Source organism: Protopterus annectens, chromosome 4.part0 (assembly GCF_019279795.1).
Source record: "Protopterus annectens isolate FY-2018-M chromosome 4.part0, PAN1.0, whole genome shotgun sequence".
NCBI lineage: Eukaryota > Metazoa > Chordata > Ceratodontiformes > Protopteridae > Protopterus > Protopterus annectens.
The window spans coordinates 406,610,789-406,630,229 of record NC_056733.1 but is presented as its reverse complement, the minus strand read 5'-3'; the positions used below and the strand labels follow the sequence as shown (position 1 = coordinate 406,630,229).

The following is a 19,441-nucleotide window of genomic DNA, read 5'->3' as shown; positions in this document are numbered from 1 at the left end:
AATGCATTTGGGAGCATGAGTAAATAGAGATATTAACATCTATATAATCAGATGATGTTGGAGAGTTGGGGGCTAATGTGGATTAGGGGTAAAATGTTTAAAGCTATGTGAAGCAGTGAAAGTTAGCTGCACTGTGAACTGAATTGAGAACCATGTTTCGTACAGCAGGATATTTGTAGGGTGACCTTTCTTTGGAGCAGAGGGAAAAGGGAAGTCTTTGAAGACAGATCCTGCCGGATCATGTACTGGAGAGGATAGTGACTGCACTGTAAAAAGAACTTCCTAGCCAGAAGGGCAAAAAGTTGGAATGTAAGTTTGCATAGAATAATACTAAAGGAGAAGGTGGCATTTTCCTTATTGATAAGGTATTTGTCAAGGAGAAGAGTAAATAGAGATGAAACCATTGGTTTTCCTGATTAATTGCTGCAACATTGGGAATGATTAAATTCCCCTACAGTTACTTCATTCAAAATAATGCTTTCTGGACTCTGACAGATCTAGCAGAGGTTCTCACATTATCTGCGTAACACAACATTAGCAACAAGTCACTCTAGGTTTTTGTCTTGTGCAAACGTCTTACTCCTACTGGAAGTCAAACAACTCCGTTTCACTTTATGCCTTACCCCATTCCAAGGTGAGACATTGCACTGTAACCCACACACTCCCTGTTTCATTGCTTAAGTATTATTCATTCCAGAATGTCGTTTACATCCTGCTTGGTATATTTAGTTTGAGAATGTATAAGCTCTACTGTCTGAATGTGTCTTTAAATCTTGTCATTTGATTCAGCTGGTCACAGTTCAGTCTAGGATAACATCATAGCTTATATGTGGATATGAGACTGAAAACTGGTTTTGGATTTGAAGGGATTCACCATATGTATGGAAAGTAACTTGCTTTGTGTACAGCAAGTGCTTGTTATACTGCAGGCCAGGCACTAGCTTTACTGTCTGAATGTGAAGGGATGCGAACACTTCTGTCAGAGTAAGGAAACTTTGCAGTCGACTTGCTACCTTTATTTTGAAGAAGACTACATTACTAGCTTGAAGCACTGTTACATAGCTACTGGGAAATATTTGGCAGGTATATTAATAACATCAGACTGTAGTTTGTGTTTGTACTCACATCTAAGAAAGTAGTTCATTCAAGCCCCCTCCCATCATCATCTAATATATACCCCTAGTTTTAACAGTTTAGTGATTTAGGAATCATAGTGCATGGAACATAATCTTCTTCCCATTTCTTTTTGCTGATTTAGGAATCACAGTGCATGGAACAGAATCTTCTTCCCATTTCTTTTTGCTGATTTAGGAATCACAGTGCATGGAACATAATCTTCTTCCCATTTCTTTTTGCTGATTTAGGAATCACAGTGCATGGAACATAATCTTCTTCCCATTTCTTTTTGCTGATTTAGGAATCACAGTGCATGGAACATAATCTTCTTCCCATTTCTTTTTGCTGATTTAGGAATCACAGTGCATGGAACATAATCTTCTTCCCATTTCTTTTTGCTGATTTAGGAATTACAGTGCATGGGCTAAAATCAACTACTCTTTTATTTTTTGAGAATACAGCATATAGGGGCAGAATGGAACACCGAAAATTCCTGTATTAGCAGTGGCGGCTGGTGACTTCAAATCAAAGGGGGGGCTGTAGGAGACAGTTGAATGGGTGGGGCCAATGAGAATGGCTGTTATGAAAGAGAAAGGGGTGAAGCTATGGTCAAAACCACAAAAACTGGGACTTTAATTAAATACGCTGCCCTGGGTGCCAAACCGTCATTAAAGAGTTCAATCAAGACAAAATGAAGTGTAGAAGAAAAAAATATTTTAATGCATTGGCTACATGACAGCTTACTTATTATCTAGATGGAAATAAAAAGGTTGTGAGACATGAGAAAATAAATTACTTTTTAAATACATTACTGGAATGCCAGTCAAAATCAAGTATAAAAAACAAGCAGCACTCAACTCAAACCACTTCTCCTTGCACTACAGTTCTAATTATAATTTATATTCAGCTTTATAAAAGTACCAAATAACATGCTGAAAGTAGCAATCTCTGTGATATCCTCACCTGTAAAAATGTTTCTTATCCAAAAAAGACCTGCTACCTGACAACAACTATCTACTTGTTTCATGGAGAAAACATGATCAAAGTAAAAAATGAACAGCAAACAAGAAAAAAACTCAAGGTAAGTTGCTTAAAGGATTACTGCACAGGTTATGGACCACACATGATAGATTGGCATTCTGTTTGTTGCTGGTAAAGCCTGCAAAGATGACTGCAAGTCTCCAACAAATGTAGTGAGCTTCTGAAAATACAGTAATCCTGTCCTTTATTACAAATACTGTCATATGCATTTCGATACTAAGGCTTATACGTTATCTAATTATGTAAATATTCTCTGCATGGCAACAACAAAAAGGCTTTCAATGTTGGTAATTCTTTAACAGTATGCTTATTAAAGCTTGCTTGCATCTTACAATCTCAGACAAGCTTACCTGATGGTCATTAAGGCATTGCTACTTAAACACAGAGCAATAGGCAGTTCAACAACATGCATTTTCTGAATAATAATAAGCATAAATCAACAGTTTAAAAATATGACAGAAAAGCAGAACATTCTGTAAAATCAAGGACAGATGAAAAGCCACTGTAGCACTTGTGTCTACCTTGGATGGGGGGATACTCTGCACACTTACACTGCAAAGCTGCTCCTTGCCTTGCTGGGACACATCCAGAGTCACTACATGGAGGAGTGAGTTGCAACAAGCATGTCACAATTTGAAAGGTCTCTGGCTGACTGTAATGGCCCTGACACATTTGTCATGCCTTGCAACCTCAGAGCAAGAAATCTGGACAAAGCCATGAATAGAAGTGGGACAAAGGCCCAAAAATAAGGACATTTTTTAAATATTGCTCTTATAAACTTAGAAGTATAATAGAATAGTAAGTCTTGCATTATTATGACTTTTCTGAATTGTATGAAACCTGAAACTCAAATGTCTGTCATTATTTTCTAACTTCAATCTTTAATGATTTGCCACTAATTTGCCAGAAAACCACAATTTTATGAAAAACGGACCAAAAATGTGATGCAAAAATATAAAATAGCCACGCAATACAGCTGGGAACCTGTCAAAGAAGGGACATTTTTTAATATTAGTACTGTTAAGTTGAGCAGCTGACAAAATAAGAGAATCTACATGCATTTCTGAAATAAAAGTAATCTATAACTCTGATCATTACAATTATTTCTTAATTGTAAACCCTCCACATTTTCTTCCAAAATTGCCATTTTGTAGAGGGATTATTAGGGGGGGCAACATTTTGAGCCAAAGTTGTGGACATTTGAGAGGTTTGAATATACCTAATTCTATAACGCGATTTATTTGCGCATACCTCTCAACCTCTTAACGCAGGAAATCTGGACAAGGCCAAATATATTGGGGGAACATACAGACAGTACAAAAAATTGCTGTTGTATAAACTTAGACAGTTGATAGAATAACAGGTCTTGCTTTAACATGCATTTTTCTGAAGGGTATGAAGTCTGAAACTCAATGTGTGTCATTATTTAGTGACTTCATTCCTAAATGGTTTACCAGAAAACCACAAATTTTATGAGGAACAAACCAAAAATAAGAAGCAAAAATCTATTCATTCTGTGAGAATCTGGACAGCTGAGAGGTATAGTTCAGACGAGGCTGTCTTTGAGTTTACCGCCCTTCCCCCTCACAAAATCATGGTCGAATGGGGCCTCCCACCGCAGCCATTCCAATGTCCCATTACTTGGCTATTTCACCCCATTTACCATAAACACTGTAATGTGCATACTGCTTTACTTCTACGATGATTTGGATTTCATAAAACATATTTATTTTATATTTTACAGCACAAAAACTAATAGACATCTGTTAAACAAAGCAATGCAGTCTCACAATGAAAATAGATTTAGCATTAAAACTTTTCTGCTCTTGAAACTCACATTCATTGAAACAGCATTGAAACCCACATTCAAATAAATACATCTGACCAGTGGCAGATAAAGATCAACTTTGGACTATTTTCAAATCATAGGCCTCTTGCACATGAAACATACATGTTTTCTTTGATACATCTTCCTGGTTGTATTAAATTATATTCCTTGTATAATACAGTACAGTTGTTAGAGGGTGTTTTAAATTTATTGTTTTGAACATTTTTCCAGTAAACAATGAAACAAAATGCGTACACCAATGACAAAACTGCCCAATTCAGAACATTTCTATCATAAACGTCTACTCAGACTTCTACAATACACCAGTATCAGTAAATATGCACAATTTCTGCAGAAGTAAAAGTCATCTAAATAATTCCACATTAAAGAGATCTGTAACTAATGAAGAGGTTGCTACTAGCAAACAACTTTATATTTCATTGTTTCATCTACAAATAAAGTGTCTGTTGCCCTTGAAGAATAAATTGCCCATGTTATATTAAAAAATGATATACTAGTAATATTACATTAGGGAATTAATGGCAAACTAAACTGATAAACACAAACTCAAGAAAGAATGATAAACTTCTGTAAACTCACACACATGGAATCCGCTCAGGCAAGCCGACCAGCAGTACACCAACACCATACACAAGTCGAATAAATCCAAAGTGCATTTAATATACTATAACATAAAATTTAAGCACATAAAAAAGCTTTTTGTTGAATTGAATAAATCAACTTCCTCAGAAAAAAGCCTACACAGGAAACAGAGGTTTAAATTTCCCTCTACCTAGTCCCATGATTGCTAGACAAGCATTGAAAAGTTGCCTGCATTGTGGGAACACTCACAAGCCCCTCCCCAGCTTTACAAACTTTTAAAATGGTACATTCTTTTTGTTACAATTTCATAGTGCCAGATAGCAGCAGCAAACCATTCAATAAATATATCCTACTTTAAAAACATTTAAGCATCAGTAAAATGAATAAGTAAAACAAAGCGATGTGTCTAATTTACTTATCCCATTGCTTTGTGGACATAGCAAAATTTATCACAAATTAAAAACTAAAAAATCAAATGACACATTAAAAATTGGTAAACCCATAAAAGTCATGTGTATTTATATGTTTAAACAATATTACATAGTCCTAACATTTTAATATGAAAAACTCTACTATAAAAATAATAAATATTTGTAATTAATATAATGAATTATATTAATTTATGATAAACTTTAATGAAGCAAAATCATCCTCTCACATCATCATGCAAAAGAAAATATATGTTTGAAAATTATTATTATTTATCTACTCAAACTTTTCAGTCTCAAAGTACACATGATGGAACTCAATTCATTGATGCCTGGGTAGTGACAAGCATCTAGTCTTAGTTGCCAAATTAATTCACAACATTCCAGAATCAAAGACTCAGGGCCCCACCTATTATCCATAGGGACTTGATCTATAACTCAAAAGGTAAAACTATGGAATGGGTGGTCCATTATGTGTCTCGCAAGGGCGTTCTCTCCTTTACGTCTCCCTATAGCATATATGTGTTCATACACTCGTTCTCGCAATTTTCTGTCGTCTTTCCAATATAGAAGACCGGACAGTGGGAACACCTTGCTAGATAGACTACCTGTTTACTCTGACAGTTGAATTTACCCCCTATTTTGTACTTCCTACCACTCACCTCAAAGGTGTGTCCTGTCTCCATGTGTTTACAATACTGACACGTGTTACACTTAGACATACCTAACAAACTTCGTACCTTCCTCGGTTTCCTCTCCAGTAACTGTTTTAGATTGGGTCCCTGTTTATAAACTATAGTGGGGTAACCCTGGAGTTTGTTCCTCAATGCTACGTCGTTCATAAACAAATTCCAATTTTTCTGAACTATAGCTGTCACTGTTTAATAAAACTATAAGGACTTATGTCTTCTACAACCTGACTTGTATTTGTCTGGTGTACTGGTATTCTGATTAAGTATGGGTAAATAAATTCCCCTGTCTCTTTTTGACTGAACTTCAACCACCAAATCCAGAAACAAGTTCAAAGGGTACCCTCTTTTTAAAAACAAATCCTTCATGAAGTTACACTAATCCCTAAAGTCTGTGTCTGTAGTGACCATTCATGCAGCCCTAACCAGTTGCCCCTTAACCACAGATTTTCTCTGTGAAAAAGGATGGCAACTGGAGAACTGAAGGAATGTGTTAGAATAAGTTTCCTTATGGAATATTTTAGCCAAGTAACATTTGTTGATACAGTCTTTAATCAAGTGTACGTCAAGACAGGATATTCTGTCTTCAGCAAAGCAAAAAGTAAATTTAAGAAACCTGGTCGTTGAGTTAAAGAATTCATCTAACTCCTGGGATACTTCAGTGTCTCCCTTTTAGAATAATAAAAATATCATCCAGGAAATGTCTGTAAAATAAAACTTTTTCCTGGATGTTAGGGTTGGCCATGACAAACTCCCTCTTCCAGTACACCATGACCAGGTTAGCTAAACTAGCTCCACATGGGGAGCCCATGGCCACACCTATCTTATGAAGAAAATATTTATTATCAAAGGTCACATAGTTATGGGACAGGATTATATCCAATAGTTGCCCTATGAGTTGGATTTCTGAACAAGAGGCCCCTTTTACTCTTATCATAAAGGTCACCCACTCCACTGCTTCTAAATGAGGATTAGAAAAGTAAAGGCCCTTAACATCAACTGTGAGGAAATTTTACTCCTCTCTAAAAGGTATTTTGTTGACCTTCTCCAAAAAGGACCACGAGTCCTTGGAGATCTGGGTTTCACTTTTGACATATTTTTTCAGAATATTATCAACTACTTTAGCACTAGCATACGTAATGATGCTCCTTGCATTCACTAGTGGGCGCATAGGAAGATTGTGTAGGTCCTTATGGACCTTAGGGATTCCGAATAAAATGGGACTCCTGGGGGCCGGCAAGGTGAAATAATTATATAATTCAATGTCTATTCTTGCTTTAATAAACATGTCTTGAATATAAGACCTAATCCTAGAGTAGCCTATGTTAAGCTCATTCCTTGTTATCTCTTCATAGTTGTCAGTGGAAACTATTTCAGTCATCCTTGTGATGTAATCTTCGTTACTCATTACTGCTAACCCCCACCCTTGTCAGGTTGCATGATTCTAAATGACAAACTGCACAAAGACTCCAATAAAAATTGTTCCTCTTTACTGATGTTAAAAGGATGGGTAGCCCATAAATGGGAGTCACCCAAAGCGTGGCATAAATCCAACTCACATAGTTGATCAAAAAGTACTGTTGTTGGCTGTAATGGAGGATGATAGATACTAGGTATATGATAATCACTACTCATACTGGTATAATCCCCCAAAAGTGCATGCAAATTAAGTTTTCTTACACACACTTTGAATTCAATGAGAGTCTTAGCAATGTCCGCTCGTCTGGAAGGAACAAAGGAAGAGCCCTTTGTTTACAGTTCCACCAGGTTAGGAGGAAAAGCATTCCCTGAATAGTTGAACATTTTTAAATCAGAGTTAATGTTGTAAATAACCTCACAGGAATGAGGCTGGACTACTGTAACATTACTACAATCAATACCTAGTTCCATCGGTTCTTGGTTTTGTTCCAGGCTTTGCGGCCCGGAAGAGGGGCATGGTTGGAGCCTCTATTCTGAAAATCCACCTGGGATGACTGATTGTGGTTGGAGTTGTTAGCCAACCGCTCGCTCTGTCGTACCTGTTCAGGCAATAGTTCCTCGACATTCTGGTTGTTATTGTCAGTGTTCCTGGAGTTTTCTCTAGGGGGAGCCACCCTCGTAGAACCATTGGGGCTGGCTAAAAAGTTTCCTTGTGCCGGAGCTGGTCTTGGGTAAGCTGTACCTTCCCTGTAATCCCTCAAATCACTACTTAATTTCTTGTCTTTAGCTGTATTCATTTTAATGACATATTGGTTTATGCTACTAAAAATCATTTCATAGTCGAAACGGTATCTATGAAAGTCTATATTCCTTTTAATGTCATCATCCAATGAAGTAGTTTCCCCAACCAGTCTGTTGGCTGCCTCCTGGTAATGTTTACACATTAACTCAAGCAGCTCAAACCCGTGTTTATCAAACAGACTAATAAAGTCAGAATGGAAAGAAGACCCTTCAGCTAGACCTTTTGGGTTTTGCCAAGACCTCATGCCTTTAGGAATTACCTTCAGCCATTTACTGTCTTGAAAATAGGCTATTTCCAGCTGGATTTTCCTTAGCTTGATCAATTTCTGGTCAAACAGGTGTAGTTTCGTCAGTAAATCCACATTAGACTCAACTGGTTCCTCTAGTAAATTGTTGAGTAGTTAAGTTTGCAGAAACTAAACTGATAACAGGTTGATAGTTACTGGGTATCTCCACCAAAGAGGACATTCTCAGGACTGCAGCATCCACCCCCTTTGAAGGTACAACACAGTACAGTATCAGCAATGCATCTACATACTGTGGGAGTAGAACCCATAGCCGTCTGCAGCAGAAGCAAGTACAATACCTGTTGTGCTATTAACCATGCAAGCAGTTTCAGCATAAGCAGCACTAAATTTATCTTCCTCTGAAGTTCTTAGATCCTTGTAAAATCCTTGACACCCAACTGTATCTCTCAATTTTGCAGCACATGAGCACAAGAAATTTGGAAAAAGTCAAAATTTATTGGGGGGGACAAAAGCCCAAAAACCAGGGACACATTTTAAATGTTACTTGTATAACCTTGGAAAGTTGCGAGCATAAAATGCTGTGCTACCTCCATGCATTTCACTCCCAACTCTTGAACCCAGGACTCTGTGCACTACAGTCATAGCAACATAACACTATGCCAAATCATCTGTTTCTTGAAAGATAGGAAGACTGAAACTTAACTGGCTCTCATTTAGTGAATTCAGTTCTCACCATAGCATTCAAACTCTGAGCACAAAATACCTGGACAAAGCCAATAATGGGAGAATACAGCCCCAAAATAGGGACAAATTTCAAATATTGATCTTATAAACATAGAAAATTGCTAGAATAAAATGTTTTGTGTTACCATATACTTTCTGAAGAATATGAAGTCTGAAATTCAAATGTTTTTATGAGGAACAGAACATAACAAAAATATGAGGCAAAAATCTGAATGCATTTCACAAGTGCTGGTGGGTAGGGAATTCAGGTTCTTGCTATCTACACCCAAGATTAACTGGGGCATTTCTCATACACACACACGCACACACACATACACGCACACACACGCACACACGCACACACACACACACACACACACACACACACACACACACACACACACACACACACACAGATCTGATGCCCAAGCTAATTTGCTAAGCAGCCATCCCATTTCCTCCATAAGCCAGTGCGTGAGTTTTGGCAGAAATCATCAGTGTGACTATAGGTTTATAGGTTAGTACTAGGCTAACTGCCATTGTAAGCCATTTTAAGCCTAGCCAATTTCCTCATGTGAGATTCAAACCATGCACCTTGTGTTTGTAATGTAAACACCTTAACCATTACGTTATATGATTACAGAAACACAGCAGCATGATGCATAGTACCAGGAACATTTCATTGGTGGAGGTTGGAGGATTAAGTAGATATCCTTTCATATCTTCTTTGCATATAAGGAAGAAGACTTTAGAGCTTAGATAAGAAACAGCTTAGAATGGTCAATAAGTTATTCTTTAATTCTGAGTTGTCTCACAACTGCTAGCTCAGCCTTTTTTCTTGTTTTCCCACACCTTACCCATTAATTTCCCCTATGTGTTACAATCTGATGACGAGAAAGAAAGGGTTTGCTAAGGAGTTCTGATCCATTGTTCTATGATATTTCCACAAATTTTGAATTTAATATCATTGGGCAAGTCTTTAAGTGTAGCGCTCCCTTTAGTTTTCATCTTTTCAAGGACTAATCCTCTGTCCTGTACCTGTGGGTGACCTTGCAGTATGAAATCCCACATCCTGCCCCAGACTTGAAGAAAAATATTTCAGTTAGTCGATTGGCCTCTCATCCCCCTGTGCAGTACCTGGGGCTCTAGCTAAAACATGATCCATAATACCTGTGGCAACAGCTAAACTTTGATCTGTAGTACCTGGGGGAACAGCTAAATCTTGACCTGCAGTAGCTGGGACTTCAGCTAAACCTTGATCTGTAACACCTAGAGCTCTAGCTAAACCTTAATCTGCAGTACCTGGGCTCCAACTAACCTTAATCTGCAGTACCTGGGGCTCAAACTAAAACATGATCTGCAGTACCTGAGGCAACAGCTAAATCTTGATCTGCAATACCTGGGTCTTCAGCTAAACCTTGATCTGTAGTACCTGGAGCTCTAGTTAAACCTTAATCTGCAGTATCTGGAGCTGCAACTAAACATTGATCTGCAGTACCTGGGGCTTCAGCTAAATCTTGATCTGCAGTACTTGGGACTTTAGCTAAACCTTGATCTTCAGTACCTGGGACTCCAGCTAAACCTTGATCTGCAGTACCTGTGGCTGTAGCTAAACCTTGATCTGCAGTACCTGCGGCTCTAGCTAAACCTTGATCTGCAGTACCTGGAGCTTCAGCTAAACCATGGTTTGCAGTGCCTGGGGCTTCAGTCAACCCATGATGTGCAGTACATGGGGCTTAGCTAAACCTTGATCTACAGTACCTGGGGGTTTAGCTAAACCTTGAGCTGCAGTACATGGGGCTCTAGCTAAACCTTGATCTGCAGTAGCTGGGGCTCCAGCTAAACCTTGATGTGTAGTACCGGAGGCTTCAGCTAAACCTTGATCTTTAGTAGCTGGGGCTGTCACTAAACTTTGATATGCAGTACTCAAGATCGAGAGACCTTACTTCTTATGTCATCTTAAAGCTATCAGCTGTCCCAAATACTATGTGCATTGAACGTAAGGAATGTCCCAGCACAAGATGATGTTTTTGACATCACTAGTAGATGCCTTTCCAAGAATGGGTCTCCCAAAGCTGCATTCGACTATTTCTCCTAACATTACAGGAATCACTTTGTTCAGCTGCATTAGTCTGCTCCAGAGTCTTGACCTAGAAAGAGAAATGTTGTCTGTAGTTCCATTGTTGACACAGATACTAATGGTATCTGCTGAAGATGAAGATATCACCCTCCTCCCAAATGTTGGTAAACACTCTGCCTATCATCACCTGCAGCATAGCAAATTCACTTAGTCATGTAGCAGGCTATTGTCTCAAGACAAAGGAGTTTTTCAGCTGTTTATCTGGAAATCTTGCATACTTCTGAATAATCCTTGGAGTTGTGTGTTATTGTGATTCATTGCTCGGGGTTATTGATGAGATGGTTACTTCCACATATAATTACTAAAGCAGAAGCAGAGTTTTTAGAGAATTGTTTTCAGGAGTCACCTTTGTGGAAGATGTGATTGAATTATTGCCTCTGATGTCACATTCTAAGTGGCTTTCATTGTCCACCTATCGATTACCTGAAAAGCATTTGTTTTGCTGTTTTGACTGACATTAAGTTTAATATGCTGTTCATCTAGACTCCAATAGTAACCTGGTACCCACCTTACATTTCAAAGAACCATTTAGTTCTCTCACTGTCTTTCTTAGCTTTTGCTCTTACTCATGTTGAATATCAGTGAGCTTTCAGTGAATTTTGGTCAGTGATTTGTAATTCAGTGAAATGAGATTCAATGAAATGCACTGCTTTCTCTCTCAGTTTACTGTTACAATTCGAAAATGTACTTCTTTGTTTCATCATGTCATCAGAAAACAATGTCAAAAATTAAAACTTTTTCCATCCCAATTACGAACCATGTTAACGCCAAATGTTCAGTATTCACTGTTTTGAAAATGTGCCTGTTGAACTGCATTTGCTGTCCAGAAGGCAATATTAAAGCTTCAGTAAATTAGGTTTCAATTTTACAAAACTTTGAAACTATACTTTCAATGTTACGCTACTCATACAAGCGTGTTTCCGAATTGTGATAGTAAACCTAGATATATATATATATATATATATATATATATATATATATATATATATATATATATATATATATTGTTACCAGCCCCCTAGCAGCTCATGTACATGCTTACAGATGCAAAGAGCTTGCTTTACCTTCTGCTGGGCATGTGTTCACTCCTGCACATGTACAATGAGGGCTGTTGCACAGATATCATGTGATAGAAATGAGTGCACTAGATCAGACCATGACTGCACCCCCAAAACAGAGGATAACCTAACATCAGCCACATACTTCTTTTTCTTCATTTACGAAATTCTTCATCACCCCAGGTCACTGGCTCACCTCAGGTTATCTAGGTCTCAGTCAAGGCTCTATCTCATAATATGGATCCAAAGATGTTAATCGGTTTCTCTCGGTTGTATTTCACTCTGGCTTCCTGTTCTTTTCCCCAGCTCTCATATCCCAGGAGCGGCCTTAGATCAACTGGTGCCCTAGGCAAAAGGGCTCCATGGTGCCCCCCACTGCACCACCTGGTGCCCCCATACTTGTCTACCTACACCAAATATATATACTGGAAAAGCCCCCCCTGCTAGAGCGGCACCCTAGGCGGCCGCCTAGTTGGCCTATGCCTAAGGCCGGCTGTGAGGACTGCACTAACACTGCCTCAGAATAACTAGGGGGAGTTGCTTTTACAGCCACTATTGTTGCTTTCAGCACATCAATCATGCATAAATGTATGGGCTCTCTAACTCTTCCTCCTGGGAGCTCACTTTTATGCCAGTTTTAATAAACGGGGTTATTGTAGAAGGTAGTGGAACTCTCAACATTTACCTTATTTTCAGAGAAAAAAAAAACAAGGCTTGTTTTCCACTGAACACAGTTGCTTTAAGACCAATACATATAGAAAACTTTCTAATATGGGTTTAGAATCAACCTATAAAGAATTCTTTCTAAAACCGAGTTTGGGGAAGAAGGCATTGATTGAATATGGCATATAATGCATGCAGTAAAATGTTGCACCCTAGTAGCTTGTAACAGCTTGTGGTAGTTTGATCACTTGAGAAATTGCTTTTACCTAAGGTGAAAAATAAAATTTGTAAGTGATGGAGAAATCTCATGATTTTCTATTATTGCTTTCCATAGGTGTTTGGGCTCACGGAGACTATTGCAAAATAAACCCCAAAACCGGAGGAATTGTCATGCTTGGAAGAAGGTATTGTTTTTCAGAAAAAATATATAGTGATGTTTGTTGACTCAGCAATGAATTTTAAGTTTTGTCTTTCTTATATGATATAATCAGTACAGGAAAGCATATATATACTTTACTTATTTTGTCAGTCTTTTGGCTGTAAGCAAACTATTGTGTTTTTTTTTGTTCTATGATAGTGACGTCTAACTTGTTTAGGAAATTTAAATACACACACAGGTCTGACAGGGAGTTGCATAATGAGTTCTCGATGTTGCAAACCTTGATCTGTTGTTAGGATCTGAAGGGAGTACACTTATCAAAGTGAGCACAGTAGTTGGGAATGCAAGGTATGTTACACAGTGAGATTGCTAGATACCTGTTAGCAGCAATCACAACATGCCAGTCCTCTTGGTACCAGATATAGCACACTAATCAGTAGATGTAACAAGAGACAAAGGTGTTCAGTGCTGCAGAGGTCACCTACAGCTTAGTCAAATCAGCAGGAGTAGCAAATATACAACCTTAATGCTTCACAGGGGGGATTAAGCACATAAATAATTAGCAGGACAGCAGAAACTAGAAGATTCACTGATTATCTCTCACAGCTGAGTAAAACCACTGTAATGAATAAGGTGCTGGTTTTATGCCTTAGACATACTGAGCCTTCCACAGATCTCTATTTGTGCAGTAACTCCAGGATGAATGAGTTATCCTTTTTAAGCTGCAATTACCAATTCTCATATCCTGCCTGCATTAAAATCTCCAAGATACACATGACATAAGTTTATCTTATGCCAGAAACTTACAGCACTTTCTGAATGAAAATATATAGTGCAGCAAACATTTCCAAAGACAGAAATGCTCCACATTAAGGCACAGTGGTGTGTACCAAGGTTTGGATTTGTATACCAGATGATTCCATGTATATTAATGTTCCTTGTCTTTGCTACAGGTCCTGTATGAGTGGATTCTAGATGATTTATGCCTGATTGTTAGTGCTGGGATTTTCAGGTGGCAGTCAGTGTTCTTTCTCAAGTATCTCATTTCTGGCATGTAAATTGTTCATTAATGAAATATATCCTATTCAGTTGACAGAATGCAGTCAGTGTCCTAAAATCTGTTTTTTACACTTCTATACATAGACAAGGGCTTGGAATGTGTCATTCTTTCATTTTGTCATCACCTGGCTGGGGCCCTTGTTCACAACAGGCCAGAAAAGTAGGGACACACCAGCAGCAAATAGCTATAACACTGTCAAGGCCTCCTTACTTTTCTTTTCATTTAAAAGCCCCTTGGAATTAGCATTCTAGCCAACCTGCAGGCCTGTCCAGAACCCTACCACATATACTTTTGCTATGTGTTATCAGAGCTTTCTTTTCCTTTGCAAGAACTGGTAGAATATTGCCTTAAAATACTCAAAGCATGCTGTGATAGTAAGACAAGCTCTTGCTCAGAAACTTTCAGAACTATCTGCTAATCATTTTGCAATTCCTGGATATTGTTTTCCCGGCATTGTTTTTTTAGATAACATTCACAGATTTCATAAGAAACAGCATTCCACTGCAGTTAACTAAGGTAACTGTTATTAGTGCCTCTTATTCAAATCACATGACATACAATTCATTCTGGATCATTTTGCAGGAACTCTTTGCAGATGTTCTTCATGTTTTACTGTTGCAGTCATCACCTGTGGGTTATCCCTGCTGTGGTTGCCCTCAGTCGGCCCGAATACCAGAGTAATTTTTTTTTGTGTCAGCTGCCTTCGCCTTAGTCTGACGTCAGGTCATCAGTGCTATAAAACAAGGCAGCTGACGTCATTACATCAGTCTTTCTTGCCTTGGAGCCCATAGCAGAAGCAGTTCGCATGAGTGCCGGTCGGTCGCTGCCAGAAGTTGAATTTCAGCTGAAAACGTCTAAAGCTAAGTACCCCATTGGGGATCCTTTTGTCTTGTATTAACCAATGTCAGAAAAAGTTAACAATTGTCTCACCTATGGAAAGATCTCACACTGAGACTTCCATTCTTACTACATCACTTGTTTAGGCCCAGATCATGACGTCCCCCGTTGCCAGTTCTGTGCCCTCTTTAATGTGAGAACCATTTGCTGTAGAGCTCTTTTTGTAGACAGTTATTTTCATGTTCTGTCTTCGCATTCTGATATGGCATCCATCAGCCAGCAATCTGTGAACATTCCGAAAAAACGTAGAGATAATAACAGAGACAGACCACACAAGGCTAAGCCTTCCAATGATGCTACCACTAAGCAGGTCATCAGTTCTCCAGAATTGAGTGAGGCGCTTTCGCAACCCCTGATGCCCGATTCTACCGAGACCCTTTCGGAGTACAGTATGATGCAGAAATCTTCTTCGTCTTCCGAGCATTTGGCTGTCTCTGCCTTGGTTGGTTCTGGAGCCGCGACGCAGGCACCGGCTTCCGAGGAGGCCTTTCGCACTACTGAATCTAGACAAAACAACAGTGTCTTCGCATCTGACTACCATTTCTCTTAGACCGATAGATTCTCTCAGGCCTAGGAGCCGGGCCACTCCTAGGAAATCTGCTTCTAGCCACCATTTTGCTACTGCTCCTCCATCCCAAGCACAAATGGTTAAAATGGTGGAGGATCTCATCTCTCTTATCTGGGGTACTCAAGCCACTACTTCTAAAAGGAAAAGGCACCCTTCTCCAGAAATTATGACAGAACAGGATTCTGAGGAATCTGACTATTCACTTTTTGAAGAGGAACAGCATCCCTTAACTGCTTATGAGGATTCAGATGCAGAAGAATCCATCCCTTCTGCCTCCTCTCCAGAGGACTTTTCCTTTGGGGAAATCCTTCACTCCATCAGGGAACATTTCCAATGGGAATCTCAGAACTTCCCACATTCTAAGAAAAGATTTAGAGAGTTTCTGGACCTGCCCCAGCACAGACCCCCGGCCATCGCACCTAATTTAGAAGTGGTGGATGATGTTTTCCATGAATCCAGCTTAGCCCCTGATGCCCTCCCTCCTCCTCCCAGTAAACCTGACTGGTATTACAGAGTACCAGATTCTCACAAATACCTGTACAGAAATCCTGCTGAAGACCCAGAGGTCATTACACAGGGACCTAAAGGAGCTAAGACTAGTTCTGCCAAGGATCCTCTTCCTTCTGACAAGGACTCCAGAGGTCTGGACAGATGGGGTAAAAAGTATACACCTCTGCAACCTTAGCTATCAAAGCACTCAATTGTCAGTTCCATATGTTAAAATATCAACAACACACTTTGGAACAGTTAAAACAGAATATTGCTGCCTCTCCTGACTGTGCCAATTTAAAAGAGTTAGCAGATTTACTGCACTCTGCTTGTCAAGTGGCCAAACAGTCATTACAATGTGGATATGATGCCCTAGAAGCCTCTAGCAGGGCAGCAGTGACAGGATCTGTTATTAGGAGACATGCATGGATGAAGGAACAACCTCTCCCTGATCATGTCAAGTCTAAACTTATTGATGCACCCCTAGATAAGTAGCGCTTGTTTGGGAAAAAAAGCAGAAAAGGTGCTTAAAAAGATGGAAGACAAAGCAAAATCTATACAAACAGTAAAATATTTCTTTCAAGTTCAACCTCCCAGATTCAGCAGGAGCTTTCCCTCTAAGCACTGGGCCTTCCCTGCACCTAGCAGACAGGGCCAAGGTAAGCCTCACAGTGGCAGGCCATCCAGGCCCTTATCCCAGGGCCAGCAGAGAAGCAAACAATGTACCACTTTCTTCTGTAAGGCAGGAAGTTCTAAGCCAACCTTCTATGGCAAACACTCACAATGACTCCCCCTCCCCCCTCTTCCCTCCCTTCAAAAACTAGGAGGAAGGCTCTCCCTCTTCAAAGACAATTGGCTTTCTGTAACAAATGATCAATGGGTCTTAAAGATCATTTCTCAGGGATACAAATTCTCTGTCAGCCAATTCCCAATTCCAAGAGGGTACCAAGACTTACCTCCAAATCAGTGGGCAGAGGTATTGAAACAGGTCCAAACTCTCATATCCCTAGGGGCAGTGGAACCTGTCCCCCCCAGATCAAACAGACAAAGGTTTTTGCTCCAGACTATTCCTTGTTCCCAGAAAAGAGGGCACTTGGCGCTCCATCCTGGATCTATCCAAACTGAACACCTCCCTGGTGGTCCCCAGATTCAAAATGATAACTTTGCAGCAGTTGCTGCCTATGCTAACAAAAAATGCCTGGCTAGTGACCCTAGACTTCAAAGATGCCTACCTCCACATCCCTATCAGGGAATCATGCAGAAAATTCCTGCACTTTAGAGGAGGCTCACAACACTTTCAGTTTTCTGCGCTGCCCTTTGGCTTATCAACTGCTCCCAGAGTATTCACCAAATGCTTGGCCCCAGCCATAGCATTCTGCAGACAGAGAAATATATAGATTTACCCTTACCTGGACAACTGCCTCATTCAGGCAGAGTGCAAAGAAAAGCTGCTCCAGGACCTTCTCTTTGTCAATTCACTCCTAACTTCCCTAGGGTTCACCATCAACGAGAAGAAATCAAAACAAAACCCCACCAGGAAGATTATTTTCTTGGGAGCTGTGCTAGACATAGCATCCCAAATGGCCTTCTCCTGAGAAAAGCAGAGCTTCCTGCCTCCCTATTTTACCCAGCTGGCTTCCAGAAGTCACCTCACTGTGAGGAAGTTCCTGCAAGCCCTGGGATACACGGCATCTTGCATCCTTCTCATTCCTCTGGCCAGGCTTCACAAGAGAAAATTTGTGTTATTTAAAGAACCTTTGGTGCCAGCACTCTCAGTCCCTAGAAACCCCCCTCCCTCTGATCCCATGTATAAGAACATAGTTTCTCTGGTGGGCAGAGGCATGTGCCATGAACAAGGGTCTTCCCTTCATCCTTCGCCCTTCCGGACAGACCATCACCACCGATGCCTCAGACATTGCTTGGGGCACTCACCTAGCAGACAGGTGCACCCAAGGTCTTTGGGATGCCTAGCAACTTCACTTGCCATCAATCAGAAAAAAATGATGGCAGTACAAAAGGATCTGACATCCTTCAAACCCCATCTCAGGCCAGGGGTTCTCCTTATAAAAACAGACAACACCACAGTAATGTGGTATATCAACAAACGGGGGGGCAATTGTACCCCCTGTGCAGGTTAGTCATGAGCCTCTGGCTTACAGCCACCTCCATGGGTCTACAACTAACTACCCAATACCTACCAGGGGTCAACAATACACTGGCAGACCACCTAAGCATAAACTTATTGGACCCCCATGAATGGCAGCTCCACAGGGAAATCTTTTTGCAAATCACTCAGGAGTGGGGAACTCCAGAAGTGGATCTCTTTGCCTCGCACCTAAACCACCAGCTGCAAAAGTTCTGTACCAAGGAGAATCACCTCCTAGTGTGGAAGGTGGATGCCTTGACCTTTCCCTGGAACTCCTTCTTTGTGTACGCATTCTCTCCCCTGCCCCTTATTCCTAAGGTTCTGATCAAAATAAGGGAGGAGAGACCAAAGGCCATCCTCATTGCTCCAGATTGGCCCAGACAGCATTGGTAGCTCTTTTTGTGCAGCCTGACCTTACAGCCCCCCAAAGCAGCTTCCCCTGATCTCAGACCTCTTGACCCAGGTGAGGGGAAAGGTACCGCACCCAGACTTACAGACTCCCAATTTGTCAGCATGGCATATACCTTAAAAGCTAACAAGGAGTCCCTGTTAAGCAAATAGGTCCTAGATATCATCACAGTGGCCAGAAGGCCCAGCACCAGAAAATCATATGCAGGGAAATGGAAAAGATTCTGCTCTTGGTACCAGCCCAAAGGGGCCAGTACCTCCCATCCTTCCATCCCCCCTATCTTGGATTACCTAGCCGAGTTGCTCAATAGTGCCTCTCTTTCTCCTCTATTAAAATCCATGCCTCTGCCATTTCTGCCCATTACCATTTAGACCCAGCCCTCTTCTCTCATCCTTTGATTAAGCAATTCCTCAGAGGGGCTTCTAATATCAGACCTCCCAGAAGGCCTCCCATGCACCCTGGGACTTGAATTATGTTCTAGAAAAATTAACCTTACCTCCTTTTGAACCTGCTGCTTCTACAGAATTGAAATAGCTCTCCTGGAAGACTGCCTTCCTACTAGCTATCACCTCAGCCAGAAGGGTATCATAACTTCAGGCTCTCATGGCTGTTGAGCTCTTCATTATTTTCCATGCAGAAAGGGTCTCCCTGAGGACTACCCCCTCCTTTATGCCCAAGGAAGTATCTGATGTGACCCGCAACCAGGCCATACACCTACCCACCTTCTTTCCCAACC

At 40.3% G+C, this 19,441-nt stretch overlaps 1 protein-coding gene across 1 annotated transcript in view; it reads left to right on the top strand.

The window, feature by feature from the left end:
* AACS (acetoacetyl-CoA synthetase) overlaps window positions 1-19,441 on the top strand; it is a 1,424,505-nt gene that overhangs the window by 1,214,129 nt on the left and 190,935 nt on the right. Inside the window, exon 15 of the mRNA XM_044068347.1 lies at window positions 13,092-13,161. Coding sequence (XP_043924282.1) covers window positions 13,092-13,161 — 70 coding nt within the window. The remainder of the gene's footprint in view (window positions 1-13,091; window positions 13,162-19,441) is intronic.